We start from the raw sequence: 24,352 nt of genomic DNA on the forward strand, positions 1-24,352 counted from the left end.
GCATTCTTATTCCAATTGAATGCCTGTGACCAGTGATATGCCACAAAAATTGGTGCTGGGTCCACTGACATCTATACCAACTACTATTCCTCTTGCCTCCCTAGAGGCTACCTGACCTCTAGTTCATCCAGCAGTTCATTTTTAAAAATATATTGGGATTAATGATATTGTTTCCTTCTTCACAATAGAAAAGTACTTAGAACCAGAGAACATTACATCACAGAAACAGGTTCATTCAGCCCTTCTAGTGTGTTGAAACTTTTTTTGTGTAGTTCCACTGACCTGTACTTGGTCCACAGCCCTCGATACCTCTCCCATCTATGTACCTGACCGAATTCTTCTCAAATGTTAAAATTGAGCCCACATTCACCATTTCAGCTGTCAGCTCATTCCACACATCCAACATCCTGTCTGAAGGTACCCTTCAATTTCTCCCTAAACATTTCCCATTTCACTCATGTTCTTTGGTTTGACTCTCACTTATCCTCAGTGGATAAGGCCTATCTACATTTACTCTGTCTATCCCTCTCATAATTTAAAATACCATCATCAAATCTCCCATCATTTTTCTATGCTCCAGAGAATTAAGTCCTAATCTGTTTAACCACTCCCTGTAACCCAATTCCTGAAGTCCAGGAAACATCCTAGTAAATCTTCTCTGCACTCTTTCTATCCAATTGATATCTTTCCTGTAGTTAGGTGACAAAAACTACACACAAGACTCCAAATTTGGCTTTTCCAGTGTCTTATACAACTTTACCATAACATCCCAACTTCTGTACTCAATACTTAAGATTTTTTTAAAAACTTTATTTATTTGTTCAAAAAATAATATGACATATGCAGCAATTAAACATGAACATGAACTTTTTTTTTTAAAAAAAGAAACTCCCCCTTCAGCCAACTCTCTTAAGGAGAGCCATAAAAAAGAAAAAATATTAAAGAAAAAGTTAAATATACATATCAAAATCTAGTCAATATAAATTGAAATGTAAATATTTTGAGTACAACAGCCACTTATTAATAAAAAATTATAATTATTATGCAAAACATATGCAATTTTTTCCATTATTAAACAATATTTCATCTTATTATGCCATTTATTAATATCAATCATATTTGTATCTTTCCACGTACTAGCAATACATTTTTCGCTACGGATAAAGCTAAATATACAAAAGCAAGCTGGAACTTATCTAATCCCAAACCTTTCAGAGGTTGAAAACTACCCAATAAAAATATTGTTGGATTTAAAACTATTTTAATCTTATACAGGTATTCTAAAAACGATTGAATTTTCTTCCAAAAAGATTGTATATGTATACATAACCAAATAGCATTAAAAAAAGTTCCAAACGTATCACCACATCTAAAACACAAATCTGATTCATTAAAACCAAATTTTTTTAATTTTTCAGGTGTCAAATATAATTGATGTAAAAAATTGTAATTAATCATTGCAAAACGTGCATTTATCAATCTAGTTACACTATCATAACAAATATCTGACCAATCATCTTCAGAAAAAATAAAACAAATATCTGCTTCCCATTTAATTTTAGATCTATCCCAACCCTTTTTATCCAGACTAACCTGTAATATTTGATACATAAATGAAATATAACCCTTCTCTGGTACCTTCATAAGAAAAGTCTCAAATTTAGTCATTTCAGGTAAAATCATACCTCTACCAAACATACATTTTACCAAAGATCGAATTTGATAATAAAGAAATAGAGTTATTAATACCATAATCTTCCCTCATCTGATTAAAAGATAAAAACTTATCCTCTTTAAAACAATCTCCCAAATTTTTCACACCTTTTAAATCTCCAGTGTAATAAACTTTGATTATGTATTGAAAAAGAAATAAGTTGATTATTATACAATGGAGTCAAAGCCAATAATTTACCCCTAGAGCCTATCATTTTATTTTTCTTTATCCATAACTTCATTAAATGTTTTAGTATAGGCACATTATATTGTTGTAATAAATTTATATTCCACCTAAACAAAAATTTATATATTTCAAATTCAGAAATACTTGCCATCTCAATTTTAGCCCAGCTAGGAGGCCGTACCAAATCCATCAATGAACTAATAAATTTAAGTTGGGCTGCTTCGTAATAATTTTGAAAATGTGGTAAACGTAGTCCCCAACTCATATTTCCAAGTTAATTTATTCAAAACTATTCTAGAAAATTTACCCCTCCATTAAAACTCCCTAACCATTTTATTCAAATCTCGAAAAAAAAAATTTATGAAGTAAATACAGAATAGATTGAAACAAATATTTGTATACGCGGAAAGATATTCATCTTAATTGTATTTATCCTTCCCATTAAATTAATAGGTAAATCTTTCCATTTAATCAAATCAGTTTTAATTTTTTTCATTAACGAAGCATAATTTAATTTATATAAAGATTGATAATTAACATTAATGCTTAAGATTTATGAAGGCCAATATGCCAAAAGCTTTCTTTACAACCTTAAATACCTGTGACGCTATGTTCAGGGAATTATGTATCTATATTCCCAAATCACTGTTCTACCATGCTCCTCAGTGCTCTACCATTCACTGTGTATGTCCTTTCTTGGTTTGTCTTTCCAAAATGCAACACCTCACTTGTCTGCATTAGATTCCATCTGTTATATTTTAGCCCATTTTTCCATCTGAAAAGTTTGAAAGCCTTCCCTGTTCTCCACAACACCTCCAATCTTAGTGTCATCTGTAAACTTGCTGATCCAATTTACCACATTATTATCCAGATCATTGATATAGATGACAAACAACAATGGTCACAACACTGATCCCTGAGGCACACCACTAGTCACAAGCCTCCAATCTGAGAAGCAATCATTCACCACCACTCACTGGCTTCTCCCGTCCAGCCATTGTCGAATCCAGTTCACCACTTCAGCGTCTGAACCTCCCAGAAGGAACCTTGTCAAAGGCTGTACTAAAGTCTACGTAGACCAGTGATTCTCAACCTTTTTCTTTCCACTCACATACCACTTTAAGTAATCCCTCTGCCTTCAGTGCTCTGTGATTAGTAAGTGATTGCTTAAGACCCAATTGTTACAGAAATATTTTGCTTGAAAAAAATGGTCATTGGCCCATTTCCTTTGGAGTCATGAAACTGTGCACATAATGAGTCAATTAGGTACAATTAAAACAGTGGTTTTCAAATTTTCTTTCTACCCACATTAAGCAATCTCTTATTAATCATAGCACATATGACATAGGGAATACTTAAAGTGGTATGTGAGTGGAAAGAAAAAGATGGAGAACCACTGATGTAGACAACAGCCTTTCCTTCATCAACTTTCCTGGTAACCTCCTCAAAAAAATCCTACTATACACAAAGCCATGTTGACTATCCCTAGTCAGTTTCTAAGCTATCCAAATAATTGTATATCTGATCTTCTAAAACACCTTCCAATAATTTACCTACTATTGACATCAGGCTCACTGGCCTGTAGTGTCCATGGTTACTTATGGAGCTCTTTTTTTTTAAAAAAAAAAGCAACAGAACCACACAAGCTACCTTCCAATTCTATGGCACCACACCTGTGGCCAAGGACATTTTAAATATTTTTGCAGAGCCCCTGCAATTTCTACACTCGCCTCCCTCAAGGCCTGAGGGAATATCTTGTCAGGCCCTGGGGATTTATCCATCCTTATTTGCTTTAAGCTCTCATCATCTTTAATCTGTATAGGTTCCATGACCTCACTGCTTCCTTTCCACAACTCTGTTCCCATTTCCTGAGTGAATAATGAAGAAAGAAAAAAACATTCAAGGTCTCCCTATCCCTTGGCTACATACAAAGCCAATAATTTGATCTTCAAAAGGGACCAATTTTGTCCCTTACTATCCTTTTGCTTTTAATATACCTCTAGAAATCCTTAGGATTTTCCTTCAAATTATCTGCCAAAGCAACCTCACGTCTTCTTTTAGCCTTGCTGATTCCTTTCTTGCATTTTTATACTCCTCATTTGCTCCACATTACCTATTCCTGCTATACTCCTCTCTTATGCTGATCCAGATTCCCAATATCCCTCAAAAACCAAGGTTCCCTAAGCCTGCTAACATTGCCTTTAGGTCATGTCTTCTTTTAGCCCTCCTGATTTCCTTCTCAAGTTTTTTTTCTTGCACTTTTTAAACTCCACAAGTACCTCGTTTGCTCCTTGTTGCCTATACCTGACATGCACCTCTCTCTTTTTCTTAACTAGATCCCCAATATTCCTGGAAAACCAATGTTCCCTATCAACCTTGCCTTTAATCCTGACAGGAACATACAAACTCTGTTCTCTCAATTTTGCCTTTGAAGGCCTTTCACTTACCTCACACATCCTTGCCCAAAAACACCTCATTGTAATCCATGCATTCTAGGTCCTTTCTCATTTGCTCATAATTGGTCTTTCTCCAATTTAAAATCTCAACCCAAGGCCTATTCTTCTCCATAATTAATGAAATTAATGGCATTATGATCACTGGACCCAAAATGTTCCCTTACATATTTCTGTCGCCCGTCCTGTCTTGTTCCCTAATAGAAGATCCAGTATTGCACTCTCTCTCTTGTTGATGTCTCAATTTATTGATTTAGAAAACTTTCTTGAACACATTTTTAAAAATCCAAGCCAGTCACCTCTTTTACAGTATGGAAGCCCCAGTAAGTATGTGGAAAAATGTAATTTTCTATGATCACAAACTTGGGTTTCCTGCAGCTATTTGCTATCTCTGGGATTTGCTTCTCCAATACTCATTGACTATTGGACAGCCTATAATACAACACCATGAGTGTGGTCGTACCTTTCCCATTCCTCAGCTTCACATATATAGCCTCAGTAGACGAGCCCTCTGGTCTATCATGCCTGAGCACAGCTGTGATATTTTCCCTGGCGAGCAATGCCACTTCCTTTCCCTTTCAAATCCCTCCCCACCACAACCTCCCCACCCCCCCCCCTCTATCATGTCCAAAGCAATGGAAGCCCGGTACATTGAGCTACCAGTCCTACCCCTCCTGCAACCAATTCTCACTAATGACTACAATTAGTCATAATGACATAATTCCATTTGCCAAACCATGCTCTAAGCTCGTCTGCCTTTCCTACAATACTCCTTGCATTGAAAAAGCTGCATTGTGAACATTTACACCATGTCCAACCTGTTGACTTCTAACCGTGCATGCAATTTTCACATCATCTTTTCCCTCCCCCATTCGTCTATCTGCTCTGTCCCTCTGGTTCCCATCCCCCTGAAAATCTAGTTTAAATTTTCCGGAGCAGCACTAGCAGATTTCAGATTTATTGTCAGAGTACATACATGACCTCACATACAACCCTGAAATTTCTTTTTCTTGCAGGCGTGGTAGAATTACCACTAATTGGTAGTGCAAAAAAATAAACCGTTCCCTGAACAAAAGAACTGTAAATCAATAAACAAATGTAAATAAACTGACTGTACAATACAGAGAGAACAAAAAGAATCCTTAAATGAGTCTGAGTTTGTTGTTGAGTCTGATGGTGGAGGAGTAGCAGCTGTTCCTGAACCTGATGGCGCGAATCTTATGGCACCTTTACCTGATGGCAGCAGCTAGAACAGCTCACACTCTGGTGAGGGTCCTTGATGATTGCTGCTGCCCTCAGACGGCAGCATTCCTTGTAGATGTACTCAATAGTGGGGAGGATTTTTCCTGTAATTTCCTGGGCTGTGTCCACTACCTTTTGGTCAGAGGTATTGGTGTTCCCATACCAGACTCTGATGCAGCCAGCTAGCACACTTTCCACCACATTTCTGAAGAAATTTGCGAGGGTTTCTGGTGTCATAACAAACCTCCACAAACTCTTGAAGTAGAGGCACTTTCTTCACAATACCATTGGCGTGTTGGATCCAGGAAAGATCCTCTGAGATAGTGACTCCCAAGAACCTAAATTTGCTCACCCTCTCCAACTCTGATCCACCAATGATCGCTGGATTTTGTACCTCTGGCTTTCCTTTCCTAAAGTCACCCATCATCTCCTTAGTTTTGGTAACATCGAGTGCAAGTTGTTGTTGGTGCACCATTCAGCCAAGTTTTCAATCTCCAACATGTACGCTGACTCATCCCCATCCTTTATACAACCCACTACTATGGTTTGTAAGCCTTTCCACAACAATATTAGTCCCCCTTCAGTTCAGATGCAAACAGCCCCATTGGAACAGGCTCCTGACCTCCTGCACCATGTTTTTACCCATATGTTAAGCTGCATTATCTTCCTATTTCTAAATTCGCCATCACATGGCATGGGTAGCAATCCTTTGATCATAACTCTGGAGATCCTGTCCTTCAACCTCACGCCTAATGCCCTGAACTCTCCTTGCAGGACCTCCTCACCTTTCCTACCCACATCATTGATCCCAAATTGAACCATGACATCTGGCTCCTCACCCATCCTCCTGAGAATGCCTTATTCTTGGTCTGAGATATCTCAGACCCTGGCACCAGGGAGTCAATATCGCATCTGGGATACCAATCTCTTCCACAGAACCTCTTATCTGTCCCTTTAACTATGGAATCCCCTATCACTACAGTTTGGCTTTTTTCCTCCTTTCCCTTCTTAGCCACAAGACTAGACTCCATACCAGAGACCCGATTACTGAGGCTCGTCTCCAGTAGGTTCCCCCCCACCCACCCCAACAACAGTAACCAAAATGGTATACTTGTTATCGAGGGGAATGGCCACAGGGATGCCCTACACTGTTTGCCTGCTCCCTTTCCCTCTCCTGACTGTCACCCATCTACCCTCCTCCTGCCTCCCAAGTGTTATAGTGTCCCTGTAACTCCTATCTATCACCCCTTCTGCCTCCTGAATAATCTGGTATTCATCCAACTTCAATTCCTTAACTCAGTTTGTCAGGAACTGAAGCTGGAAGTAATTCTCACAGATGAAGTTGTCATGGATACTGCCAACTTCCCTGGTGACCATCATTCTGCAAGAGGTGCATTTGCCTGCCTTGGCTGGCACTGTTTATGATTAGAGGAAAAAAATAAGATATCTAAAACCTGCCCTTACCTGTACCTACCTGCTGAAGTCTTTTTGTTCCTTGAATAGGATGGCCTTTCTTACTTCAACTCATGCACCACCACCTCAGGCTCTATTCACCAAAGCTCCTTGAGCCAAAGTCTTTCCACACTGACTCAGCCCACTCCGACAATGACCGCTCCCATGATTTTACCAACATCTTTGCTTACAAATAGTCATCTTGCTAGTGTTAGATCTAGTCCGTGAATGGAGAATGATTAACCAAAATCCCACCTTTTGCAATGACAACTTTAAAGCAGAAAAAACCTCTAAGGTACTTAGCAAGGAACTAATGCTCAGACTGCTTTTTGCAATATATTATTGACTTAGATTTGGTTGTTCAGGAGACAGTTTCTTAGTTTTCAGATGACACAAAACTTGATTGTACAGTTAACTGTGAAGAGGATAGTTTATAGTTATCAAGAAGTCATCCACACCTGGTGGAATGGGCAGATAAGTGGTAATCATGAGAAATGCAAAATGATGCATTGAAAGAATAAGAAGCAATAAACAAGACAGGACTGTTAAAAGGGGATAAAAGAACAAGGGTATAAATGTATTGTTCATTGAAAATGGAAAGGCAGGTTCAGAAAGTAATCATTAAAAACAGCACAGAAACTAGGTATTTGGTAAAAGGGAGAACAAGATTAGGGAAGTTAATGAAACTCACAATATAATGGAGAAATGGACCCAGTTCTAAGTGTTCCCATTAGAAAAGACAAAGAGATGAGAGAGGGTCAAGAAGATAGTCACTCAAATGATTCCAAGTTTGAGAGACTTTAGAAATGTGGAGTGACCAGAATTGGGGTTGATCAGAGAACAGAGAAGGCTCCAAATGAATCTAACAGAGGTCCACATGATGCTATATCCTTAACCCTCCACTCCATCCCTATCCATCTAGAGAATGATACACCATATGCCAGGCTGTTCTTGAACTTCAGCTCAGTGTTCAACACAATCATACCAGAGAGGTTGCTCATCCTGGGCTTCTTGACCAAAAATCTCTAGACCCATCATGCTGGTGACTCATGACTCTACTGGTAGATTCAGTTCGAACAAAATCACCAAGCTTGTGAGTTGTTGATCTGGTCAGTATTTAAGCTTATCTATCACAAAATACCATTCAGTGAGAAGGGTTTTTATGAGAACAGAACAACAGGTTATGGCTGTTGAAAAGAGCACAATTTAGAGTTAGAGTTCAATAAAAAGGAAGATCAATTAGCACCAAGCAAGAGCAGCAAGATTCATGGTCCCAGAATTCACTTTAAAGTATCTTGGAGATATGCTCTGTATTGCTGTGCAGTGTAATTGAAGTTTTAAAATTGGTGGGCTTGTGATTATCTAAAGGCATTGACCAACTATTGCAACACTGCATGCACCAAACCCCAGGAAGAGTGAATAACAACTGCTGCAATTATTTTAAGTGCAGCAACTTCTGAGTGGATGAAATTTATGGTTATCAAAGTTTTTGGAATTGGATGGGTCTGTTCCTGAATGAAGGTGAAATAGCTGCTTTCTGCTACAGTGGATGCAAGGAGAGCTTAATTTGCACAGATTCCAGGGCAAATTCTGTCTCCTTGCATCCAGTGCAGCAATAAGTAGATATTTTGCCTTCATAGTTTTAATTAAGTGTATTATGTAATATTCTGTAGTGCAATACATGAATATTCATAGATTTTTATTTTTAAAAACAGAACAGACATGCAAATAAAATCACATTTTGCAGGAAGCATTGCTTTCTCAGTGCAATGTAAACAGTTGAAAAGACTAGATTTATGTTGTGATCAGGGTGCAGTGTTGCTGGAGCTCACCTCTACAGAATATTACATAATACACTTAATTAAAACTATGAAGGCAAAATATCTACTTATTGCTGCACTGGATGCAAGGAGACAGAATTTGCCCTGGAATCTGTGCAAATTAAGCTCTCCTTGCATCCACTGTAGCAGAAAGCAGCTATTTCACCTTCATTCAGGAACAGACCCATCCAATTCCAAAAACTTTGATAACCATAAATTTCATCCACTCAGAAGTTGCTGCACTTAAAATAATTGCAGCAGTTGTTATTCACTCTTCCTGGGGTTTGGTGCATGCAGTGTTGCAATAGTTGGTCAATGCCTTTAGATAATCACAAGCCCACCAATTTTAAAACTTCAATTACACTGCACAGCAATACAGAGCATATCTCCAAGATACTTTAAAGTGAATTCTGGGACCATGAATCTTGCTGCTCTTGCTTGGTGCTAATTGATCTTCCTTTTTATTGACTCTAACTCTAAATTGTGCTCTTTTCAACAGCCATAACCTGTTGTCCATTCCAACACCTCTGTTTAAAATAAAAAGGCAAAATAAATCCCTGTCTCTCTCTCCCTTCCTCCACCAATATTCTCTCACTCTCTGTATACCAATCAGACCCATGACCCTTTGGGGCTTGTAGGGTGAATGTCATTCATACTCACTGTGGAAAGTCAATATCAATTTCTGGCAGTAACACCAATACCAGTATTTAAGGGGTCCAACTAACACAAATTCATGTTTGCTAAAGTCTGTCATTGATTAACTGAGGGCACTGATATCTACGCATTTCCATCTGATCATGTATGCAGTGGGACAGAATTCAGCATCTCTGATATCCAAGTGAACTTCTTGATGGATCTCCTCACAGCCCTAGAAGCACACCTGCTGTCTCATTTCACTCATATGTCCAGGTCAGAAGTATATACACGCAATGCACTCCCCAGGTGCAACGTGGATTCCAGATTCTGGTGTTTGAACAATTGACGCCTGAAGGTTTCATGGAAAGTGGATTTTCAGAAAGAGAGGGGGACTTGATAATCAGGCATAATTAAGGTGGAGTTGGGTACAGGGGAGCAACCACTGGAAGGAATATTCGAAGAGGAAGAGTTGAATCCACTGTTGGTCATCGATGATCATATTGAGTGCCAGAGCATGCCTGAGTGACCAACGGACTTCTTCCCTTGCCCACATGCTTGTGGTTCTGTGTTCTTCATCCACCAGACATTTCTAAAACAAGCTTGGAATAGGATAGGCTGTAGTGGGTTTCAATTGCTCAGTTCTGTTTCGACCTTAATTGTAAAGATTGCTTTGGGAACGATCGAAAAGATTGAAATGGCTTGCACCAAGGTTTTGTAGCCATTCCTACGCACAGAGCGCAGGTGATGGCAAGGTGGTAACTTAGTCTATCTTTTGTATCTCTGATATGGACCATGTCCGATAGCATGCACCAAATACAGCAGAGTAGATTGGATGAGGGGCCAGTACATCTCTAAATCACATGAAAGGTCTGTTTGGGCCCCTGACTGGAAGTGCGAGGGTCTATGCAGAGACAAGTATTGCACTATTCATGTTGCCTAAGGGGATGGTTAAGTACATAGGAAAAGAAAACAACGTAGGGACTCGTGAGGCGTTAAGGTGGTAAGCAAAGTAGAGAGCGGTCTTTCTGGGATAAAATGCACGTTGTTGCCTATTCAATGACCGGATCTGAACTGAGTGCATGGATGGATTGAGTGAGTTTGGTGTGGGATCAAAGGGAAAAGTGAAGTTAGATTCGGTCAAAAGTTCTATCTTAACTGCTGTATAGGTGTGGTGGGTTCAATAATGTGAGTTAGACATTTTGCCACCTCCTGCCTGAATCTGTACTGAGTCATTACATAAATTAACATGTTGGCACAGGAGGCGATGTTAATGAGTAAGATGCCCACCTCATTCACCACAGACAAGGGGCTCCTGAGGTGATGTCCAAGAAATTGACTGTGATTCAAGTGCAGATCTAAATCAGGGGATTTTACGGGTGGATTTTGGGGTGGGGAATGGGGAGAAGGGGTGGTGGCAGGAAGGGGAAAAATACCGCTAATAATATTAGTGAAACTATCACTATATTTCAGTGAAGCTCTCAAATTCATACATTTTTTTCATCTTGGTTTAGTGCTCAACATTAGAAGAAGCCCTATTCATAGATAGACAGACACCCAATTTGTGTACCTGCTCATTTCATGTACTGAGATTGGGTGTGACATATATAGAGAGAGGATATAGGAAATAGTGGACATTTTGTCAGCTCTGGCACCTAAAAAATTAGCACTGCATCCCTGTTGGGATTATTTACATTTAATTTATGTTATATTTTTGCATTGTTTAAGGCTGAACTGTAGTCTTTGTATCTTGTGCAAACATGTACAGACCAGATCAGAGGATCGCAACCTTTTTCTTTCCACTCACATACCACTTTAAGTATTCCCTATGCCATAGGTGCTCTGTGATTAGTAAAAGATTGCTTAAGGTGGTATGTGAGTGGAAAGAAAAAGGTTTGAAAACCATTGTTTTAATTGTACCCAATTGACTCATTATTTGCACGGTTTCATAACTCCAAAGGAAATGGGCCAATGACAATTTTTCTCAAGCAAAATATTTCAGTAACAATTGGGCCTAAAGCAGTGATTCTCAACCTTCTCTTCCCACTCACATACTATCTTAAGCAATCCCTTACTAATCACAGAACACTGAAGACAGAGGGATTACTTAAAGTGGTATGTGAGTGAAAAGAAAAAGGTCAAGAACCACTGCTGTACAGCTTTATGTCCATGTCCTCATTTCAGTGAATAAGAAAATCCAGTGGGAACAATAAGAAGGTTGATGTTGGGTTAATAGTAGCCCCTTTCACACTTGTGTCCCACTAAGTTGGCCGTTTAGTGTCCTGGGATAGGAATGGGGGTTTGGCTTTTCACACTTGACCACTCCTAACTGGGACACTGAATGCTTTCACACTTGCAAGGAGCCATCCCTGGGGTTAGGACTGTTCTACCTTCTACTGGTGATGCCATGATGCATCGAGTGATGGTGGACCTGCCCTAAATCTTGATTGATGTATTATGATCTTATATTTGACCCAAATTAATCATGTCTAATTATATAATTAAGCTTTATGTACAGTATAAATGAGCCCTTCAGCCCTTGTTGTGCTGACCTATATAAACTTTTATAAGGGACTATGGGAAAGTGGTAGCAATAATAGCAATGGTGGACAATTTTTAAACAGGGTGGGAAAGTTGGTAGTGCTATCACGTACAATTTATAAATATTGTGGGGGGGAAAGCGATGGTGGACCTTCCCTCCTAGAATTCCATGTGGCAGAGAAAGGGCTGCATGTCCTGCTGGATGCACGGAGCATTCATGGAGAAGTTTCTCTGCTGCATGGCATTCTAGGAGGGAAGGTCCACCATCACTTTTCCCCCTCACGATCTTTATAAATTTTGTGCTTTAACACCACTAATTTTCCCATGTTGTTTAAAAATTTCCACTATTGCTATTTATTTCCTCTCTCTCCTCGCTGCAATTTTCCCACTGCAAAGTTCATTCCTTCATTTTAATCTTTTATTCCTTCACGTTCCTGCACTCATGCAAAAACTTGGGTAATTTCAATCCCACAATGCAATTACCCATTTCACACTTGCCTGATTGCAATGCCGGCATCTGCAGATGCTGGGGATTATACTAGAGTTTGAGGCTGTCAATCCCTGGCGTCAAATGACCATCACCTGATGCCAGCATTGAGCTGATTTTGTTTTCACACGGCACTTTAATGGCCTATTGGCCGTTAATTCCTGAGATCACTTGCAAGTGAGAAAGGGGGTAGTTTTAATTCAGTGCTAAATAGAGGTTTGCTGCTTGGAAAAGTTAAACACATGACAAAGATAGGAAGGAGTTTTAGTCAGACAACTTTTGGAAGATCTCTTGCAGGTGAGCTGCCTTATTAAATCAGTGATTTAGAACTACATTTTAAACATCACTTTACTCACTAACCATCACACTGTCTCCTCCTTTATTATTTCATTTCTTTCTCATTTGTGTTCCTAGCTTTGATGTCCTGTTGGAGTTGGTTACAATGTCAGAGACAAGTTGCAATAAAACTCGATAGGAGCAGTTTAAAACAGTCACCATCAAATTGGTGAAGGTGTGAATGGATGAATGAGATTCCCAGTGACCCAATCCATAATCTAGTGCAATGGTTTTCAATCATTTTCTTTCCACTCAAATATCATTTGAAGTATTCCCTATACCATAGGTGCTCTGTGATTAGTAAGGGATTGCTTAAGGTGGTATGTGGGTAAAAAGAAAAAGGTTGAGGACCACTAACTTAGTTAAACTACAGGCAAAGGAATGGGCTTGGCAGAATCAGCAGGGAAAGAGAACTACCAATACCTGAGGGAACCCTCTCCCCCACAACCCCCGACCCCCAGGATTGCCAGTGAAATACCATTGCTCTGATTGCTCATTCATTCACCCTGTGAAGCAGAGAGACAAGCACCTGTCAGACTCCCCCTTCTGATCAGAGCAATCCCCTCAAGAGAAGAATAACAGGTGGAGAGTTTGACAGTGTTTGCTGGTTGATTCATGAGTATTTTTGTATACTGCCATTCAATTAAAACTTGCACTATTCCATGTCGGGTATTTGATTTCCACTTTCTTGAAAGCGTTACTTTCATTTTGGGGTAGAGAATGCAACTTTACTTGCTTATAGCTCTCATCAAGCCTCCAGCTTTGAGCATTACCAATGGAGTCACAGCGAAAAGCATCATTTGTAGCAATCATTGGGGGGGGTGGCCAATCCGAATGGATCATGGAGAGAATGTCAGGTTCTATTCATGTTTCATTGGAAGGAATAATTTCAATACACCACTAATAGTTTGCAATATAATGCAAAGTCTTAAGCCAATGTAATCCTAACAACTCCAGTGATTTGCTAACAGAGGACAGATAATGGAGATATTTAAGCTTATTATGCATTTGTCTCTGCAGGTGCTGTCACTTCAGTTTCTCTGGTGCACTTAACTAGTATACCTCTTTGGAAATCATTTCAATCATCTTTATAAACTTGCAATCAAATAAGTAATTTTGGAGCACTAATTGCTACTAGGAATTAAAACCAACACTGAAATAGACAAGTTGCAGAATATGGAATAAATCTGTATCTATTATTTCAAAATTGCAAAGTTAAGATGCACATTTTTTTTCCTTATTTACAGTTGCTGGTGCGAGCCTGGCAGTGTAGGCGCTTTGTTTGATTCATTCTGAGGCACTTGAAATTGATTTTTTTTTGCAGGGTGAAATGCAATTAAACGTGAATGGATTGAATGATGCCATACCAAAAGTTCAACTTGACAGTTCCTATTGACTGCACAAGCACCAATCACAACATTGCACAGGAAATAACCAACCACAGGATTCAGTCAGACAACATTGGCGAAAAATGGGCACCCTCAGATAAAGTGTTTTAACCCATCGAAAGTCAGTGACCATCAGTTTAATTGTTTATCTGAACTCTTCTCTACCTACTCATGAGATCTTGGAATCTATCCAAAGCCTATTTCCCAATCTCCTGGCCTTGGTTGCCATTGACACCTAGGACTGTCTGACTGATTTATCTGCAGTTTTCCTTTGTACACTCCACCAAGAGCAGCATTCTCAGTAGCAGCAAGGCCACAGCCCAAATAGTTGGAATGAGTGCTGGTGCTTTGGAGCTTGGTTGGATTGTACTGGACCTGTCTGCTGTTGGTATTAACCAGCCATTTTTGCCTGCCTGCCTACACTTGCCTTCAACACAATTACCACTCTGGCAACCTGGGTTTAAATCTGCCCCTGTCAGTAAGGAGTTTGTACATTTTCCCTGTGACCTGTGTGGGTTTCTTCAGAGAACTACAGTTTTCTCCCACCCTCCAAAAATGTACAGGGTTGGTGGGTTAATTGGGTGGCACAGGTTTAATTTTAATTTGAGATTATAGCAAAGTAACAGACACTTTTGGCTCACAAGCCTGTGCTCCCAAATACACCCACCTGACCAATTCACCTACTAGCCCCGCAAGTCTTTGGGATGTGGCAGGAAAACCAGAGCATTCAATCAGCTTCTAACATGTTGTAAATTAATTACATGTGGAGGACCAAAAAATAAACAAATTGAATTATTTCTCAACAGTAGTAAAGAGGTTTATTTTGTGTGCTATCCAAGTAAGTCAACCCACCTGCAAGTATATGCAATAATAAAGTGCAGATATAGAGTCACCGGGACAAAGGGCAAGACTGGGATCAATGTCCAAGGGGCATTGTTTGCTCATGATGTTGGGGAGGGTTTAAGCATATGGCAGGGAATGGGATTCCATGTAGAAAGGCTGAGACCAAAGCAAAATTTTTTTTTTTTTTTAAGCAGAAAAGTCAAATGCAAAAGACAAAGATTACTATGGTCTAAAAGTACAATGAGGATAAGGGAATTTTATCTGAATATTAGAAGTACATCAATGAACTTGCAGCCATTGGTGAAACATGGTTGCAGTGTGGAGATGATAGAGAATGAAATATCCAAGGTTTTGTGGAACGATGGGCAGGAAGGGAAGGGATGAGATTAAGGTGGCAGAAAATCTAAGGAGTAAAATGTTGAATCCATTTTAGCAGAGATTAGGAACAGTAAAGGGAAAACACTGGTAGGAGCGAGACTGACAAATATTAACATTACAGTGACACAAACAATGAACCAAAAATATCTGATGCATGCAAGAATGAACCAGTAGAGGTCACAAGCAACTTTAATTTGCTTTTTGATTGAGTGAACCAAGTCAGTCAAAGCAATCTTGAAAAGGAACTCTAGAATGCATCAGTGATAACTTCTTGAACAATGTATTTCTGAGCCAACATGCCATCTTAGATCTGGTTCTGTGCAATAGGACAAGTAAAATTAATGATCTTGTAGTTGGGGAATCCTCTTGGGGAAAAAAAAGTGATCACAGCATGATTGAATTTCTCATGCAAATAGTGTGCAATATGATCTAAAACCGGTATATTATACCTAAACATGGGAGACTACAACAGGATAAGAGAGGAGCTGGGTAGCATAGACTGGGAATACAGGCTATATGGTGGGACAGTTGAGGAACAGTGGAAGACTAGTTTGAAACAAAGATAGCAAGGATAGGGAGAATCAACCTTGGATAACTAAGGAAGGCATCAAATTAAAAGCTCATGCATACAAAGTCACTAAGAGTAGAGGGAAAGTTGGAAAATTTGTAATAAAATATTAAAAAGTAACAAATTACCATTAAGCAAGCAATAAAGAAATAAAAGATGGATAATCAAAGTAGCACAAAATATAAAAAGATAAGTTTTTTTAGTAATTATATAAAGCTGAAAAGGATTGATGAAGTGAATGTAGATGCCTTAGAAAACAAGAAGGGGCAAATTAATATTGGGTAATACAGATATTGCTGAGACTTTGATCGACTATTTTGTGTCAGTCTTCACAGTGGAAGACATGTCTAATATGCCAAAGAGTGATATCAAGTATGTTATGGGAGGTGAGGACCTCAATACAATTGCTATCATTTAAGTGGTGGTGCTGAGCAAACGAGTAGGGTCAAAAGGTAGACAAGTCCCTGCTTCTGATGGAATTTCAGGGTTCTGAAAATAAAACCATAGAACACCACAGCACAGAAACAGGCCCTTTGGCCCTTCTAGTCTGTGCTGAACTATCATCCTGCCTCATCCCACTGACCTGCACCCAGATCATATCCCAGCAATCCCTGTACCATCCATTTACCTGTCCAAATGTTTCTTAAAAGGTCAAAATTGAGCCTGCATTTACCAGTTCAGCTGGCAATTTGTTCCACACTCCCATCACACCCTTAAAGTTTCCCCTAATGTTCCCTTTAAACTTTTCCCCCTTTCATCCTTAACCTATGTCCTCTAGTTTTTAATCTCTCCTAACCTCAGTGGAAAAAAGCCATCTTGCATTAACTCTGTTACTCATCAAAAGATGGTAGAGGCATATGTGGTAATTATCCAAAATGCCCAATTCCAGGCAGGTCCCAGGGGAGGTTCAAGACATCAAATGTTATGTTGCTGTTTAAAAAAGGGATGCAGGCAGAAGGCAGGTTAGCTTAAGGTTTGTACTCTGGAAAATGCTTGAAGCTATCGTTAATGAAGAAATAGTTCCATCAGGCATGGATTCAAGAAGGGCATGTCCTGTTTGACAAATTTACTGGAGAATTTTGTGGATCTAATGAGCAAAGTGGATGGAAGGGAACAGGTGAATGTTATGCACTTGGATTTCCAGAAAGTGTGTAACAATATGCTGCATGAAAGACTTCCATTACATAAGGATGTATGGAGTTAGGGTAAGGTGTTAGCATGGATAAGAGGAATAGTTAGTAAAAGGCAAAGAGTTGGGATTAATGCATGCATCTCTGGCTGGTGATCAGTAATAAGCTGAGTGCTGCTGGGGTCAGTGCTGGGCCCACAACATTAATGATTTGGAAGAGGGGACTGAATGTGGAATATCCAAGTTTGCTGGTGACACCAAATTGAGTGGACAAGCAAATTTTGCAAAGGATGCAGAGAGATGGGGATAAGTTAAGTGAGTGGACAAGGGTCTGGCAGATAGAATGCAATGTTGTTAAATGTGAGGTCATCTGTTTTGGAAGAAAAAATAGTACACAAGTTTATTTAAATGATGAAACATTGCCACGTGCTGCTGTGCAGAGAGACGTGGGAGTGTTTATGCATGAATTACAAAAAGTTAGTTTGCAGATGCAACAGGTAATCTAGAAGGCCAATGAAATGTAGGCCTTTGTTGCTGGGGATGGGGTGTGAGGAGGGGAGAGGGGCTTGAATTTAAGAATTTGGAGATCCTGCTGCAACTATACAGTGTACTGGTGAGTCTGCACCTGGAGCACTGGGTGCAGTTCTGGTCTCATTTCTTGGGAAAGGATATTGGCTTTGGAAGTGGTACAGAGGAGGTTCACTGGGTTAATTCCAGAAATGAGAGGATTAGCCTCTGAGGAAGCATCGAGTTGCCTGGGATTGTGCTCACTTGAATTTAGAAGAACAAAATGGAATTAAATAAAAAATTATGGAAGGGATAGGCAAGATAGAGACAGGAAAATTGTTTCCACTGGTAGATGAGATGAGAACTAGGTCACAGAGCCTCAAAATTTGAGTAGATTTAGGACAGAAATGAGGATGCACTGCTTTCCCCCCCAGAGAGGGGGGATCTGAAGCATTCTCTGGCCAAGGAAGCAGGAGAGGCTGCCTCATTAAATATTTTAGATAGTTAGATAGAACAGAACATTATAGTCTAGTACAGGCCCTTCCGTCTACAATGTGGAAAACTATGATTTGGCAACCTACGTAAAGCTACTCCACAACAAAATCCTCCCTACCTCAAATCCTCAACTCTCTATTTTTCTTGCATCCGTGCATCCCTGTACCAGCCTCTACCATCACCCTTGACAATGCATTCCAGATGCCTACTACTCTTTAAAAAAAAATCTTACTTCTGTCATCTCTCAAACTTTCCTCCACTCACATTAAACAGATGTCATCTGGTATCTCTTAGTCACCCCAGGAGAAAGGTGCTATCTGTCTACCTTATCTAGGTGTCTCAATCTTTCTATCTCTATTGTTACCTTTCATCCTACACCACCCCAAAGAGAAAAGCCAACCTTGCTTCCTCAGGCATGTTCTCCAATCCAGGCAATATCCTTGTAAATCTCCTCTGCACCCTCTCTAAAGCACATGTAATGATGCAACCAGAACTGAATGCAATACTAAAAGTGTTGTTTAACCAGAGTTTTATAGAGCTGAAACAATACCTCACTAATGAAAGCCAGGATACCATACATCTTCTTAACCACCCCATTAACTTCTATTCCTCAAAACTATTAAGAATCCTGACATTAACCATGTACTATACCCTATATTCAGATAACAATAAGTGATGAAGATCCTGAAGGTGGAGAATGAGGTGGTATTCAAGTAATCCATTTCTCCTGGAGCAGCTTTCAGTTACTTCATTGTTGCTAGAGCCTCATGTTTATGGGTGGAAAGTGTTTCTGGAGTCAGGAGATGGATAGTTCCTGTCAATACTGATGCCTAGCATATTGATGGTAGGAAAATAGGCAATGGCAAAAAACAAAACATCATTGCATTCTATTGCATGTGTCAACAAACAAACTTAAGTGTCAATGACTGGTGGTTATATCCTCCCCTATGGTGATAATATTACCCGATTATAAGTCAATCATTTATGACATCAAACAGAGTAACAGGCCCTTTCAGCCTAAGAGCCCATACTGCCCAATCACACCCAATTGACTGACAACTTCCAGTACACTTTGGATGGTGGGAGGAAACCCCAGTCAACAGGGAAACCCACTCAGACACAGGAAGAATGTACAAGCTCCTTACAGATTGGAACCACAGTCCCAATCACTAGCGCTGCAACAGGATTGCGCTAACCACACTGCCAAGATCTTTTGCTGTTGACGACATGTAAGATTTCATAATCTTAGGTGAATAGAATTCAATATTGAACTCAAGTACCCTCAACACTAAAATATCTTTCTGCCTCACAGAGATGTTAAGCAATTCTGACAGTCAGCCACTTAGGGAGGGATCAGGATAGGTGAATAAACATTTGGCTAGAGGAAAAAGTTTTCAGAGCCTTGAGCAAAAAGAAAAAGCCAAGTAGTTAGCATCTTCTTTGACCTAAAGATGATCAAGAGGCCAGAAAAGGCAAACTGGAGAGATTTTGCCAGAGTTTCAAGCTTGAGGTTAAGGAGAAACGTGGGGATAGGGCCATGCAAAGGATTTTCAAATGAGGCATTACCAGCATGGACCCAATTGAAGTGAGTGAGTACAGAAGCGAAACTAAATGGAACTGTACAAGTCCAGCAGGATTTTGGATCACTTCAAGGTTAACAAGAGATATAATATTGCTGACACAAGCTATTAAATGATAACACTAACCCATCACAACACACTTGAGGTTACTTTAAAGTAGCTTTCAAACAGTGTATTCTTAAAAAAATTTAGACATACAACAGGGTAACAGGCCATTTCGGCCAACAAGTCTGTTCCGCCAATTTATACCCAATTAACCTACACCCCCGGAATGTTTCAAACAGTGGAAGGAAACCAGAGCCCCCAGGGAAAACCCACGTAGATACAGGGAGAATGTACAAGCTCCTTACAGACAGCACAGGATTTGAACACCAGTCTCAATCGCTGGCACTGTAAAGGCACTGCACTAACCGCTACGCCAACTGTGTCACCCACATACATCACAATGCCTTGCACAAAGCTGATAAGTCATTATCTGCTGATACAACAGAGAGTACATCGTTATTTCCAGAAAAATTTCCAACAAATATCATTAGAATTGACTGAATCTTAAAAATCACTGCAAAGCATTGGACCAGAAGTCAATACAGATGATCACCAAAGAAGACCACAAGAGTCTCCCCTTCCTCTATTGAAGACATTCACTGAGACCGTTGCATATATTGGGTTCAAAGGATTATCAAAGTCCCTTTCCAACCAGCACACATTATGTTTGACTTCCTATCATCAAGGAGGTGGTACAGGAGTATCACAAATCAGGACCGTCAGGCTGGCAAATAGCTTCAAATGAAAGATTTAAATTTAAAATCATGGAATGTTGCAAGTGAACTAATTTTTTTTGTGCAAAGGTTGATGGAACATGGAATGCCCAATCGAAAACTGTAGTACTAGTAAAACCTGTTACCTTTCTGAACCACGTGTAGATAGTGCTGGTGTAATGGAAAGAAGTAGATAAAGGAATTAATGTGGATGGAATGGGCTGAATGACTTTGGTATACTTCCAGGCTTGGAGCAATGCTGTAAATGACCATTTGAGATGCATTGAAGATACAAATGTTACAGCTATCCAGCAGTGGAAAATAGCTACCAAATGGATGCAAACCTTTCTGTCAGCTGGCACTTGGAAAGTGAATACTAGAGGACATTTGTTTAAGGTGAGTGGAGGAAAGTTGAGGCAAAATGCAAGATTTTCTTTTACATAGAAGGATAGGTGCCTGAAACATATTGCCTGGGGTGGTTGTCGAGTCTGGTAAATTAGGGACATTTAAAGGACTCTTAGATAGGCAATATTGATGCAAGAAAAATTGATAGTAATGGGTGAGAGATTGGGAAGGATTAGATTGTTATGAGGTAGGTTTGCATAGGTGCCAATAGGCTTATGTTGTGCTGCAATGTTCTATGTTCCAAGACACAATTAAGGATGGATAATCAATACCCTAACCACAGATCCCATAAATCTAAAATGAAAACATAAATGCTGGACACATTCAGCAGGTCAAGTAGCAAATATGGGGAGAGAAATTAGGTTAATGCTTCAGGTCCAAGTCAGAATGAAAGATCTTCAACCAGAAACCGGTTTCTCTTCCCATGAATGCAACCCGACCTTGTGAGTGTTTACAGCCTTCTCCAATAACAAAGATGGCCTTGCCGGAAGCATTCAGAGTACAAGGAGAAAATGCACTGTGAAAAGTGGAATGAAAAGCCAGAGTTTTGCATTGCTGCCCAACAATATGAAATATTTAGCAAGTTAGGAGATTGAGGTAATATAAAACCCATTTGATTTTGTTTTACATTTCTCACTTGCACATAACAGATGGATGTATCCTAGAAAATACAATTAATAGTATGATGGGGTAATACATATTTATACACGCAAGACACAAATTGTATCAGGGAACTAAATGATTTATTTTGTCACCTCCAAGTGACTACCACCTACCTCCCTGAGTGATGGCACCCAGTATCCGAAGTTCTGAACATCGAAAAGATCCAAAAACTAAACTTTTTACAGAGCCAATATGATATCACAAGTTGAAAAAAAAATTATCCACCTGACTTTCACAAGTGGGGCTCTGATGCTCTGTTGGTGCCAGTTTGGTAACAACAGAGCTCAGAACCAGCCAGGAAGACAGGCGCTGAACAGATGGATGTCAGCTCAGAGAAGCAGGCTGGAATCTTGAGCCATCAGTGAGTGACTGGAGTAAGTCAGGGGTCAGTCAGTTCAGGGGAGCAATTAGGTACAAGGGTCAACCCTTAAACCAAAAGCCTTGAATACCAATTGTCCTGTTTCAGGTAACTCCCTCCCCTCTCTCTCCCAGTTTGTAATACTTTTGCTTTATTTTCATTATGTTCTCCACCTTGTATGATTGTAATGTTTATAATGTTTCGTATTTTATCTTTTTGTCTGCCAATTCTCTCTTTTTCATTATATCATCCCTTTTTACTAGTTCCTTTTCTCTACTTCCAACTGCTCTATTTCCCGATTGTAGTCCTTTTTCATCTTAGTTACATAATTTATTATCTGCCCTCTAATGAAGGCTTTCATTGCATCCCATAATATAATTTTTTTTTCACTGATTCAGTGTTTATTTCAAAATATGTTTTAATTTGGCATTCAATAAACTCTCTAAATTCCTCCCTTTTAAGTAGCATGGAGTTTAACCTCCATCTATATGTTCTTGGTGGGATGTCCTCCAGTTCTATTGCTAATAACAGGGGTGAATGATCAGATAGTAATCTAGCTTTATCCTCAGTTTTCCTAACTCTCCCTTGAATATGGGTCGACAACAAAAACATACAAATCCTTGAGTGTTTTATGCCTATTCGAATAATATGAATATTCCTTCTCTCTTGGGTGCTGCCTCCCCAAAATATCCACAAGTGGCACATTTTGGCACATTTAAAACATAAAATACTCCAACAACTCCCACACCCAATATTACCTTAAAGCCAAATGCCCCCCCCCCCCCTCTCTGAGTTGCCCCTTATCACTTGCCGGGCAACCACAACTCCCCTTTCCATTTGGATTGCGATCTTGTTCGCAAGTGTCAACTGATTTTGCAGTGACGGTTATTCTCTCCCCCCCGAAATTTAAAAAAAAATATATATAAAACACATATAACAAAGCTCTTTTTTTTCTCCTCTTACTTCCTCCCTTCCCTTCTCTTCTCTTCTACCAAGGCACCAACTTGAGTGAGTTCTGCACTAAGACTGCATCCACCTAAACTTTTCCTATCTATATATGCATCCACATCTTCTAATTCTAACCACCTCCTTAGCTTCCTCTGGCAGTTCATTCCACATACCAATTCCCCTATGTGTGGAAAAGGATCTCCTGGTCATTTTAAAAAAAAGGTTTCCTCTTCCATCATAATACAATTGTTTCATTACATTTCTGAAAATAGAGCAAATATCTCCCCTCCCTGCAACTTAAAACGTGCTTGTTTCCTTAATTGTCCAAATCTGATTAAAGGACTTAAACTGAAATATTAATGTTTCTGTCTCCACAGAGGAGGTCAGACTTACAGAGGGTTCCCAAGTTTTTATACAAATTATTTGAGCTGTCCATGAAGATATCTTCTTCCTCTCCTCCTATATTCTCTCTACAGCCTTCCCACTTCTAAACTTGCCCCCACAGCCACTTCCTCTCATACCACCTCCAGCTGGAACATCAAGTTTATTACCACCTGGTTGCACAAGTACAACCCAAAGAAAAAGCATTCCGCAGTCCTCAGTACAAAATTCGCAGACACATAGCCTAACATAGTACACATACAGACAAACAATGCATTTGCAAGAGAAGTATTCATAAACATACAAATAAATAGATGTTTCATAAATATGAGTCTCGAATGGTTAGTGTGAGCAGTTCCTTTGGTTGTTCAGCCTTCTCACTGGCTGTGGGAAGAAGCTGTTCCTCAACCTGAGCTCTTTCCCAATGGGAGCAGCTGAATAGGCCTTTTCACACTGCCTAATCTAGGTGACCCTCCTAGGACCTGAGTAAAATTCCCTGGAAGGCTACATCTCTCAGGCCTTTCACACTGCAGCCTTACCTGGTAAATCTGCAACCCGGCATTTTAAATGGGGGGAGTGGGGGGAAAACATGTGTCCCACCCCCAACAATGACATTGCAAATGATGCATTACACACTCAGTTGTAATGGCGAACAGGAAATATTTACGGATGCTGACCCTGCAACTTTGTGCCTCAATTACAAAGCAGGCAACAAAGTTTTCAATGGTATGTTACAAACACTAGACGCATGTTCGCAGATGCCTATGTGATGCATGTCAGTGCTGACATCACAAAGCTTACCTGTTACATCATTTGTGCTTTCACACTGCCAGAAGTGGATTGGCAGGTGAACTCAGCCAGGCTCCCAGATCTCAGAGCCGAGTCGATTTTGTGGGGCCCAACCCTGTCCAATCTTTTCACACTGCACAATTCCTGGGTAGGTAACTCCAGTAAATTGCATGGTTAACCAACTTGAAAATGAATTATTTTGCTTGCCCCCTCCAGACAAAGATCCTGGTAGATCATATCAATGGGGGTGGCGGGGAAGAGAAACCAGTGATCCTCTCTGCCATTCTTATGGCCTTAT

General features: G+C 39.8%; 1 protein-coding gene across 8 annotated transcripts in view; it reads right to left on the bottom strand.

Annotated features, from left to right (window-relative positions):
- Positions 1-24,017, bottom strand: part of LOC138743492 (serine/threonine-protein kinase 32B-like) — a 177,055-nt gene extending 153,038 nt beyond the window's left edge. For 6 of the 8 annotated variants that reach the window (XR_011344926.1, XM_069898960.1, XM_069898961.1 and 3 more), the window contains exon 1: positions 23,805-24,017. Coding sequence is in view for 7 of the 8 variants with exons in the window: in XM_069898960.1 (XP_069755061.1) it covers positions 23,805-23,880 (76 nt within the window). In the remaining variant the exon portion in view is untranslated. The remainder of the gene's footprint in view (positions 1-23,804) is intronic. The other 2 variants (XM_069898966.1, XM_069898964.1) reach the window with 1 other exon arrangement.
- Positions 24,018-24,352: the final 335 nt, after the last annotated feature.

The sequence above is a fragment of the Narcine bancroftii genome, chromosome 9 (assembly GCF_036971445.1).
Source record: "Narcine bancroftii isolate sNarBan1 chromosome 9, sNarBan1.hap1, whole genome shotgun sequence".
In the NCBI taxonomy this organism is placed as follows: domain Eukaryota; kingdom Metazoa; phylum Chordata; class Chondrichthyes; order Torpediniformes; family Narcinidae; genus Narcine; species Narcine bancroftii.